The sequence below is a fragment of the Meleagris gallopavo genome, chromosome 5 (assembly GCF_905368555.1).
Source record: "Meleagris gallopavo chromosome 5, MGAL_WU_HG_1.1, whole genome shotgun sequence".
Taxonomy (NCBI): Eukaryota; Metazoa; Chordata; class Aves; order Galliformes; family Phasianidae; genus Meleagris; species Meleagris gallopavo.
The window spans coordinates 24729946-24741988 of record NC_139408.1 but is presented as its reverse complement, the minus strand read 5'-3'; the positions used below and the strand labels follow the sequence as shown (position 1 = coordinate 24741988).

At 38.0% G+C, this 12043-nt stretch overlaps 1 protein-coding gene across 2 annotated transcripts in view; it reads right to left on the bottom strand.

Moving 5' to 3' along the window:
- PLA2G4B (phospholipase A2 group IVB) overlaps window positions 1-12043 on the bottom strand; it is a 45396-nt gene that overhangs the window by 15690 nt on the left and 17663 nt on the right. The window contains exons 2-8 of one of the 2 annotated variants that reach the window (XM_085224822.1): window positions 10611-10760; window positions 10336-10459; window positions 4436-4508; window positions 3546-3722; window positions 2779-2915; window positions 1981-2112; window positions 633-691 (exon numbers count right to left, since the gene is read on the bottom strand). In XM_085224822.1, coding sequence (XP_085080948.1) covers window positions 633-691; window positions 1981-2112; window positions 2779-2915; window positions 3546-3722; window positions 4436-4508; window positions 10336-10356 — 599 coding nt within the window. In that variant the 5' untranslated portion in view covers window positions 10357-10459; window positions 10611-10760. The remainder of the gene's footprint in view (window positions 1-632; window positions 692-1980; window positions 2113-2778; window positions 2916-3545; window positions 3723-4435; window positions 4509-10335; window positions 10460-10610; window positions 10761-12043) is intronic. The other variant, XM_085224823.1, reaches the window with a different exon arrangement.

The following is a 12043-nucleotide window of genomic DNA, read 5'->3' as shown; positions in this document are numbered from 1 at the left end:
TAAGGTGTCTCTCATAAAAGAATGGATTTTCTCAGTGTTTTCCATTCACAGCTGCCTGTTCTAATCATGCATTTAGTCAGTTTTAAATGGACTATATTACTTCCAAGAGCATTTAAAAGAGAATTGAATTTGTTCTCCTCTCTTACTGAATTTGTTCTCCTACAATGTTGATTATCACTTTGAAGAGGGGGGATCGTAACTGTATTATTTGTAGATTGCATGTTTTTTCAGTTTAACTAAACTATCACCTAATGATTTATCTAATGCTGTCTACATCGCTCCACATACATTTTGTTTTCTGGTGTTTTAGAAACATCATGGTGTTCATGGCATTTTTAAATTAGTGATAATAGCTGTTATAGTGTTATGTCTTGGATGCATCTCATGTGCAAGTTATTGAATCCTGCCAATGTTACTGCATTACAATGATCAGGATATAAGAACCAAACATATGTAAGATTTGCATACAATACACTAAAAGACAGAATTTGTTGGGGAAGTTAAGTTAAAACAAACAAACAAAAAAAATTGAAACAATAACTCACTACTGGGAAGAAGAGTTGCATGAATTTCTGCTTTCTTATTACACTGCCTGGCAGATATATGCCTTTCAGCTTTGGAATTTTACTCACATTTTTTCCATCCAGAATTCCACTTCCAAACTTTCCCATTTCTTAATGCACCTCTCTTTCTAAAAAGAAAAGAGTAAAATAAATACAGATTATTGGAGTCTGCAAGAGTTTACTGGTAGAGACACCCAAAATCATAGAAGGATTTGGGTGGGAAGGGTCTTTAAAGCCATCCTGTTCCAATGCCATGCTGTGGGCAGGACTGTCACCCCCAGATCGAGTTGCTCAGGGCCCCATCCAACCTGGCCTTCAGAATGCCTCCAGAGATGAGGCATTCACAAGAAACTTGAAAAGCATTTCAGCACCATGTCTGATGTCTCTTCTGTTAACATTACCAAATAATCTGTATGTCACTTCTTTCCAAAGCTGAGATTGCAGGAAATGCATGTAAGATTAATATTCTACCACTGTGGGATATGTAGAACTATACAATTCACAAAAACCTAGAGTGGAAAAGCTTGGATAAAACAGAAATAAAATGAATTTCTGCGAAGATGGTCTGCACAGCATAAAGGCGTTGACACTCAGTAACAAATGTGACAAATTCTGCTGTCATTTCCATTTAAATTACATTCATGCTGAATCCAGCAGAGATGAAGGGGAGAAGAATGCTCCCAGCCAAGGAGGTTATTGAATCATTAACATTTCCCAGTGATTCAGTGAGTGGCTGAGAAGTGCATTCTACCAGCCTGCAGAGTCATGGCGGGGAATCCCTGTTAAGAGCTCTCAGCATTCAAGAAGTAGCTGAAGCTCTGCTATGGACTGTCTCTTTACTATTGGAAGTGTACAGCAGTACCTCAGACACAACTCATAGAAGCCCAGGAACTGTCACAGAACTATCCCAGTTTTGTCCACTGGACAACTCTCTTTCCTTATTAAAAAATACTAGTAGGACAGGCACCCCTTACCTATTGGCTATGAAAACCTCAATAAAGTAGAAGAAATCCAATATGAACATTAACAGGAAAAGTCTGAAAGAATCATTAATTCAAGTGGTTAGTTGATTATCTTCAAGTTTTTAATAAGAAGTCATCAAGGGGAAATGTTCTCCAAGCACAGGAAAAGTGGAATAAAGCTAAAAAGTAAGAAAATTGTTTGGGGGATTATAAATGATGAAAATGACTGTATTTACAGATGCTAGCTATTAACATTTATTTTGCCTACACAGAGGTGGTTGCACGATATAGAATATGCTTCATTTTCTGAATCTGTGAAAACAGATTAATAAAGTCACAAAAATCTACCACAATGATAACTGACTTGATGAGATATTGATGATGCAGACCCAAATTCTATCTAACACAGAAGCCAACATGGAAAGTAAATAATTCCATGTATTTTCAGACCTTACCTCTGATTTCAAAGCAAACTTCTCACGGACTCTCTCTCCGGGTCTGACTCTAGCAATATTAAAAAGAACTGTGAACTGCATGTCATCTTTGGTGAGTGGATCTTCATCACACACTGCCAATTCTAAGATGTTCTGGTAGTAGAAGAAAATAAATATGAACTCTTATTGAACTGCTGTTTTCAGGAAAAAATATAAATAAAATGATTACAGACTTTCGTAGCTGATTGACTAGCACAGTGGCATGAATAATGGAACCTGTGCTTTCAGGAGTCTGGTAATTTGGAACTGAATCATTAAAATCCAGCCCTGGGAAATGTATCATGGAGTAGAAGACAACAGCCATCAGCAATCTCACTATTCCAAGACAGAGAAGATGTTCGGTGCTCTGCACCACTTCTGATAACCCAATGAATGCACTTATTCAGTTTGTTCATCCTCAAAGTTCTATTAACTGTGCAGCAACCCCACTATCCTTCCCTTAAAACCAGCAGATGAAATACTCGTTCTACACTAACCATTCAAAATACCCCAGAGATAAGGCATGCTACAGCAGTATTTACATCTCTCAGGTGACAACAAAGGAAATCCAGATTAGCTCAGATATAGGAATTTATATCACTGTCTACAACTTGTTGAGGGAAACGCTACTTTGTGTATCTGCTGCTTTGTGCTAACAAATCACCTGGAAATTCCATCTCATAAGCAATGTCTTAAGTTATTTAGCACATTTGATCAACAGGGAGTCAATTGTGGACTCCCAGCAATTCAAAATTGTAAAATCTCCATTTTTTTTAATACCTCAACTTCTCTCTGGATCCTAAAGTAGAAAGTCTCATTCCAGACAGGGTTGTCAGAATTCTTGATAGTTTTGGTCTGAAGTTTTTCATTTGAAGCAGATGGCAGCCACAAGCGCACATAGCAGTCTGATGCAGTCACTGCAGCAGAAAAATAAAATAAAATCCAGACGCCAATATTATAGATGGGCAAGGCCATGATTCTGGGGAATAATAAATACTTTTAAAAAATAATAATAATAAATAAAGAGATCACTGGTTGGAAGCAAACAAGGAAAACCATCTTGGTATACAAACTAATTTCTGGGCAGCTACAAATTGCAAATACCACATGCACGCATGCACACACAAGATACACTGAGAGCAGTGTTTCCCATGTGAAGAAAAAGAAGTAGAAAAGAGCCCGCTGACCATTCATCAGGCATAATCCCTACCATTCCAGTCAACTGTGTTTAAAAGAAGTTTAACTGAAACTAATGCTAGTTCCAAAAAGAACAATTAGGATGGTTACACGAAAGGAAAACACATATTACAGACAAGATGACATGAGACTGGCTTGCTCAGTCTCACAACATAAACACGGGGGGACATGACTGCTATCTAGAAGGGTTAGCTACAGGGGAAGATCTGTTGCAGTTACAGGCCACTGTGGGACGAAAAACAGGTTGGAAATCTTCTCAATTCCAGTCTAAACCCATTTTTTATGGTTAGTGTGGTCAGTGTCTGGAGCAGTTGTCCTTTGGGAAAAGCAAGGTCGGAAAGCACATTTACTTTGTGGAGCTTGACAACGGTGTGAAAAGAAATCTCCAAGTTGATGTCTTTCAGAGCTGGAGTCTGGACTTGACTGAAGACGTCTACTGCAGCCCGAGAGGCCTAAATACTTCAGACTGGTACCAAGCAGTGAATAACAATGCCCCGCAAGGTTTTGGCAGGAAAGTGGAACTGCCCCTTCAATAGAGTAGACAGAACAGATCATTGAGACTCAAATACAGGCCTCGTCAGACTATGGCCATTCTGGTGTCCACCTCTGGACATAATACCTGACGTACAGTGAGAGTATAAGAAAAGGCAGCTTCAGGTTTTTCTGCTGGCTGAGAAGCACACAGAACACTGCAAAAAATGACAGCTGAATGGCTGATCCATCAGACACCCTGAGAATGAGCCATAGGAGGCTGTGAGAGCAAGATAAGAAGTTAAAGAAAGTGGAATAAAAAAGTAGACAGAAAAGTCTGTTTTGCCTGCACATTCAGAATGTGGTTAGGGCAGGATCTACAGAGATTCTCCTTAGTCAAAAATTTAGGAACATTATTTAACATGAAACACCCCAGATGACCCTCTTTAGAAGGTCTGAAATTCCCTAATTGACCTTTGACTCCAAGAAAATGTATAGATTGCAGTTCCCTCACGTGGTCTACTTTCCCTTACTGGTTCAGAAAGTTCAGCTGGGAGTCTTGGATTTTACAGTTTCTCTGAAATGCCAATAGATCTGGCCTCTAAACTAGTGATACCTCAGGCATTTGATCTAATTACAGCCCTGATGTTAGTATTTCTATTGCTCTGCTTTATGTGTATATGTTATTTGTATACCTTCAGAACTTAGGAACATTACTCACTATGTAAACTCTAGAGGTGACTAAAAACACAAGCAAACCACAACTCACATAGGTCTCTTGACTTGATGTTCCTGGCTTGTATGATTCTTACAGAAAGCATGTAGATGGGACAAATCTTCATCTGCAGAGAAAACAAATGCAATGAGTTCTGTCAGCTCATCCTACAGAAATCATATGTATTTTGAACTGTACAGAGGACTGTCTGTCCTTGCCTGTTTGAAGTGAGGAGGTCACCTTTCAGTGGAAGTACGCCATGCTAAGATGAAAGCACGATTACCCACTACTTGCTGAGTATTTGCAGACTATTTGCTGAGTAGCTTGAAGAAGTGAAGACAGAGAAAGAAAAAAGACAGCAGCTCGTATAATGCTATAAGAAGCTCCTGTAGTCACCCAAAAATGTCCTTTTACAAACAATCTAGTATATACGTGGTTGTGGTGATGATTGCTCTGCCAACCCACAGAGGAACTTAAGCCACAGCTGGGTCAAAACTGGGCCTTCGGAAAGCAACATTAGGAACTCACAGCTGCCTGCCTGGCTCTGGGCTCAGTACTGATACTGACTCTAGATATGGCAGTTACCAACGGTTTAAAAGTTTCCAATCTCATATCCCAAGCAGGACTAGATTTTCATTATGTTCATAAGTAGGCCAAGTTCAGCAATAGGCATCTAGTGGATTGCACTACGGGCTCTAAGTGGACTATATGCCCAGCAGAAGCCCTTCAGATGAAGGAAAAATAATGCCCTGATTTAAAGGTGTAGTATGACAGAATTCTACATCATTAGGTATCTTGAATTCATCTAATGGAAATGTGACCAATTCTCTTTCAGATATGAGATTTATTCGTATCAGAAACAAGGTAACAGTGGAATGTTTATTTCAAGTTACTTGTTCCAAACTCTAACCAGACTTAAGCTTCCCAGCCTAAGCTACTCAAAAAATATTCAGCGCTTTCAAAAAATGTTCAATAAGCGTGAATGAACACAGATATGCAGACGCAATAAACTTAATTAAAGGAAAATATTTCCCTTTTTTCTTGCTCTCCAAATTGGAACATTTAAAATTTATTTTCAAGCAAAAATAACAGTCTATCACTAACAAATTAGAACAGGGACAAATCATGCTAAAAAAAACTGCACTAGCTTTCTTGGTACTTTAAACTACACACTGATTGAAACATGACATCTGTTTGTCTAAACCAGAGTATTCCACTACACTGCAACAATATAATTTTTTTTTTTTTTTGAAAAGCAGCACCATGATTAATTTTCTTGACACTGGAATGATTAACTTCAGAGATACTAGGAGCTGAGGAAGGGAGAACTTCTCTATAGAAATAGTCATTATACTAAATTTGAAACTCTTTTTAAATGAGGTGGAAAATACTAGACTTTTTTTTTTTTTTTTTTTTTTAATCAGAAATGAGAATTGCCTTCATTCAGTTTCATTCCACTTTTTTTACAGGTAAATAGCATTATATCAAATGGACATAATTTTAACTGTAAATTAGCACACTCAAGTAAGGCTTTATATTAAATTTTACAAAGTCTATTTTAAAGTTATATATCTTTTTAAAATTCAGGTTGATATTCAAGAGTCATCTAAGCAGAAAAATGGTGTTGGTCAACCTACAAAATCACAAATTACTGTCTCTTGGATCTTCATGGTTGATTGAAACACCTTCTGTAAAGAAATGCAAGGCACTTGTACTTGTGGAACAAGAACCATTCCTATTATGTTTTCTTCCAGTTTGAAACTGAAATATTTCGAACCTTATGAGTTTAGCACATTATGGACATTTTAAGTTCCAGTGAAGACAATTCCAAACTATTCCAGCAGCCCACTGAAAGAATTTGACTTTAATTTCCCAAATGCAAATAGCTATTAAACATAGAAGTACCAACTGGAACACTCAGCATTCCTAGTGGGTTTCATTAACATGAAATATTGGATTATGTAGCCAATTACAGGGCTGACTTTTTAATTAATATGTTAATTCTATGCTGTTTTGTAATCAACTTCCCCTTGCTCAATGGAAGCCCAAATCATTCTCAGATTTCGCCTTCACTGGAAAAATAGATGTTGGTATATAATTTGCTCTGAACCTTACATGATGAAAATTTCCTTATTTCTTACAAAAAGGTGCATCTGCAGTTCATTATCAGGCTACTCTTAGTTGTAATAGGTGTCATGCTTTTGCATCTTCTCCCGCTACAGCCAGAAAACCTCATACCTCCTCTCTTCCCCTTTCAGCAGCAAGCACTTCAATTAATGAAAAATTATCTAAAATGACTGAAAATTTCTTCAGATTTGATGCAGCATAGTCCTTGTGCTGTTGCAGGGAAGAGATAAACAGGTTCAGATGGGTAAAGGTGGCTGTAACAAATCCTACAGACTGCAAATTCCCATGGGAAGCAAGAAGACATCCTGTTCCCAAGGCTGCAGTTACTCTAGATTGTGGTAGCCATTGAGAATTGGGCTCTCTTTTTCATCAGAAAAAGGCTGAGCTTCATTTCCTTTTACAACAGTCCAGAGTAGCCCAGCAAGGGTCTGATTTAGACGGTCCAAAATAACACCCTTGTTCAAAAGTGCTGTTGCTCTAAAACACCTTTTCATTTGCTGTTTTCATAACATGAAAAGCAAAGTGCAATATTGCTATTAATAAAAATTGCTAAGCATGAGTTGTTATATCCAGATAGCTCTTCTGGAGCTATTTACTTGTAGTTCTACTGATCTTGTTCCTTACTTCCTTGTGAGAACCAAAGTTTCCAGTATATGCTCACAGAGACCAACATAACACTTCTGGAAACATCTAGAGTCAAATGTAGTCTTCATTGAAGCACATCACTCTATTTTTGCCTACAACCATCCTTATTTGCTGGAAAATTAATAGTGCCACTTTGAGGCCAACAGTAGAGTGCAGGACTCAGCTACCTGTGTATGTCTGCATCCTAGACAATAACACTCCAGACCAACAAATAGTGGCATGTCCAAACTCCCAAAGAGTATTTCAAAAAAATGCATTAAAAAATCTTCTTTTCATTTGATAGCACTTAGCATTAAACTACATTTCTGTACTCTCTGAGCAAGTTTTGAAGGGGCCATTTCAAGTCTAAAATAGAGAAAATCTAAAGAGATAAAACTTGCAACAATTGTGTAAAACCCAGAGCAAATCGAAAATTCACATCTGTTTCCAGCATTGCAGTGATGATTGTAATAACACATTGGCTGGCCTATGTCTGGCTTCCAGGGAATAGTCATATGCCTGTCAGCTTCAGGAGGACACATAATTAGCCTTCTCTACTGTTTACAGGCAGTTAGTCACTTCAGGGTTTCATCTCAAAAAGAGAGCTTCGAGAATATATGAGCTTCTCAAAGCTCATTAATAATGAAAAGCCTACTGAGACAGTCTTCAGATGGCAATGAAAGAAGCAAAACCTACCAACAGCTCACATCCTCGATTTCACTCCTTATTGCCCCACCATGCTGCTCCCACAACAAGGCCTCATTCACTAGTAAATTATTCTTCTAGGAGAATAGTTTCTGCAGAACTTGACAACCTGGGAAACTCTTCCCATCACCACTGGTTTACACATGTTGGAAGTCTGACTAGAATCTCAGTGTTGCACTTCCCCAACTCCAAATCTAAGCAGTTAACAAAGTAGAGTTACCACCATGGGACAACAACATGTTACATGAAGAGTTTTATAAGAAAAGTTTGCACCCTGTCTTTTGGCATTCTCTGAATAGTTTTAGGGTTTTCTCTCAGTTTTGTCAGTATTTTTAGGCATAAATCATTACTTCTTTCCATGAATTACTTTTTCTCTCTCCAGTGGCACTCTACAAGCACTACAATATCTTATGTAGCGGATCTCACACCATATATGATCATTTGGCATATTCTGATCATTTCTTTTATCTTAGATATCAATGGTTTACTTCAACTACAGTTTGGAGTTAGTTTATTAAATTAAGAGTAAAGCGAAAAACTTAAAAAAAAAAAAACCCACAGCACTTTATGACCTTCTCTTGATCAGCCTGATTCCAAAACACTCTCCCACACAGATTCTTTAATAGATAATGTGGGCTGAGGGCATTGGAAGTTAAACTTTCAGAACAAAAATCTAATTTTGTTTATGAATATTTATTGTAATTTCATGTTTTCAGTGATGGATTGTTTCAAGAGTCACAATAGGTTTGGGATGTACTCTCCTTATACTCTACCAGTCTTCTCTTTACCTGTATGGGTGATTGCCTCAGGGATTTGTACTGTTTCTGAGTATGTTATTATAGAAAAATAATATTCCATGGCTCAAAAAAACTGCTAGAGTGATAACTCTTATCTGAGCAGAAAATATGCCCTTACGAAAACCAAGAGTTTTCTCAGAAAGCTGCAAATTAATACTGACCACTACTTCTGTGCAAACTCTGTAGTATTTTTAAACAGTAAAAAATTAACTTGGAGCTTTTTAGTAGGCCTTTCTAGGTAGTATGAAGTATCCATGCTTTCCAGACAACTTGCTTTTATAATCTAAAAGAAAGAGAAGAAAATAAAAAGAGCACAAAACCTGATTGCTGTCTCTATTTATCCAATTAAACATACTGAAAAAATGCACACCTGACAGAATGCCACAGCTCCTGCAGTACTGAATGAAGATTCTTCTGTGGGAGCAAAAACCTTCTGACCTGAAGCTATGCTTGAACTCTACATTTTGTCCATATTGCCCAAAAAGTGGGAGAATATCTAAACTCAGACAATAGCAGCTGTAGCATTAGGTTCAAGTGCAAGAACTTTCTCTGTAATAGAGACTCTTCAGATAAAATTTAATCTATGCTATCTAGCCGTCTATCAAATTCAGTGTTACCTTAATAGATACAAGAGATCCTTTAAATGGATGGATGATGCTTAGTTATAAGATGGATACATAGCTTTGGATCTAACAGGTAGTTAAACAGAGTACGTACAAATTTCATCAAAATAGTACTTTACATGTATAATTCATATTCTTCGTCCTGAGCACCCAGCATGTGACTATTTTTAACCCTTCATTAAGTCTATCAATTTAAGCTACCAACAGTTGAATCTTTTAACTTCACCTGCAAATACGTCTGTGGCAAAGTACAATAAATATTCTTAGATGCTAAAGATTAAGGATTCTCAGTAAGCCATAACACATAACACATAATACATAATATAGTTTCCTACTGTATTTAAACCCTGGGAATGGCCATATTTCTTTTAGTTACTGTAAATTTTGACAGAGACTTTGATACATAAAGAATGTTTAATTGGTACATAATTCAGACATGGCATCAATTATTTTTTAAAGATACACATGAGAACATGGCCCACAGCCAATAATCCTGTTGATTTATACTAAATGCTATCAGCTAAAATCTCTGAATGGAACTCACATTGGAAAACTCAAGTCAAAACAAGAAGTATTTCCCCTTGAATCACAGACACTGTAAACATTACATTAAGGACAGCTAAATCAGCCAAATGGCTCATTAGAACTCCCCCCTGCAGCTAAAGTAATATAAATCGTGCTTTGTTGCTAGAAAAAGCTGTTGTTTTTTTTTTTTTAGCTTGGGCAAGCAATGAACATGTGCGATCCTGAGAAAAGCATGCAGTAGGACTAAGGCACTTTCGTTTTGCATGAAGTAAACTCAAGGCCAGCCCTCCTCCACCCTGGTGTTCATTCCCGCATGTACATCTTACGACAAAAGGGCCACATTTTACTGCATTTTCACTGAACGTAGCTCACGCATTAGTTAGGGCAAGGGAAAATGGAAAACTTGCAAAGTTCAAGAGGACCCTGCTATATCAAACCAGCAGCATCTCAACAGACACAGAGAAGAGCGAGTTTACTTGTGAGAGCAAGAGCCAGTTGTTCCCAGAAGCAAGGCATCAGGTCACAGCAAAGACAGGAGCTGCAATTCGCTTACCTTGGCTGGTGGGCTCCCCATAGCACACAAAATGGCGACAGCAACAGAAAACCCAATTTGGATAACAGATCTGTCAGCTGACAAACACGGCTCACTCACGGCTTGTTGTTGCTGCTGAAATAACCTGAAGGACACATATAATTTATACAGGCGCTGAGCTCCACCCTCTGCCTCCTCTGTATGGGGAAGAGATTCTGCCTACGTCTGAGGGAGACATCTACAATGTCAGAGGTGAGAGGAAAGCCGCAGTTAGCCTCTCACTTTACGCCTCTTACCTTTTGTTATTATCTCAAGACAGTCCTTCCTGGCTTATGGGTGAATTCTGCCATGTTCAGAAAGTCTCCCTTCACTTTCCATCTCTTCCTTCTAGTCAGTAGATGAATCGTCTGTATCTTTTAAGTTCTTCCACAGAATAATCGAATAATCTAGGAAAAAAAAAAAAAAAAATATATATATATATATATAAAAATAGATTTTTGAAAATGAAGGGAGGAGATAGCCAGATCTTATCTATTAAAATTGCTGGTGTGAGAAGGCCATTTGTGAAGGCCATTTTCAATCCTTTCTACATGTGAGACTTGTTTTAATATATTACTGGGAACTGTACTACACACCTATAAATCAAGCCTCCTTATTTCACCTGCTGCATGTACCTGCTGCATGATAACCCAGCACAGAGGTGTTGGTGAAATTGGGATAAACGTTGGTAGGGAAAGCTGTATACATCTTCTGGGCTTTTTCCCTTTACTCCCTTCCTCTAAGGAAAGTGTGTCAAGTTTATATCTCCCAATTTCCCCCTGCCAGTGGTAGATCTCGAGGCATCCTTTGGAGAGCCCATGGATACAGTTTCCTCCATCTCTCCTGTGCCATCTGTGGGCTGCTGGTAGACAATCGTGGGCTGCGTGTCAGAACACTGCTCCAGGCAATCAGTTCTGCCTGTGCTTTAATCCACATTTACAATTTCATGGTGGTTGTCATGCAGAGCCAAGCTTGGAAAGGGCCTGGGGGCCATCATAAACTTGCAATAAATATGTGCTCACCTGAGCACAGTAATATCAGTCACAGGAAGAAATAGGATCAAGCTTCAGCAGACACCTAATATTGATGGAAGGCGAGAGAGTCAAAAGCTAATTTTCAAAAATTGTAGGTAGTTTGGCAAAACCAAAAAGAAAAAAGAAGTGTAACCAAAAGAACTGTTTAGGAAAAATAGGCTTACCTAAAATCTTTGGCTTTATTTTTTTCCTGACATGCTGTCAATCATGTTTAAACCACTTTATAGAGCACTTCCCACAAAAACAAACAAAACAAAAAAAAACACAAAATAATTGAACGTCTATTTTATTCAGGTGATCCTGGGTTTACGCAAGTGATAATTAACAGCTCAGATTTACATTTCAAGGAGACTCTGCTGTGACTTACAACGCAGCCACTACACTACAGGATGGATGCAGGATTAGCCAAGAAGCAGGACAGAGCCTAAGGACTTAGGCTGCCATCTCTAAAATACTAAAAAGAAAGATATCTGAAATAAAGATCTACTGTAAAATACAGGCAATCAAAGGGCATCTACAAAAGCCCTAGAAAGATAAAACAAATTCATCAGAAAGCAAACTGGGGTTCAAATCAATTAACCATGGAAACGTTACATTCCTGCAGTAAAATGGTTCAGACAATTTTGCTTGGAAGTGTATAGCACCCCTTTTCCAGT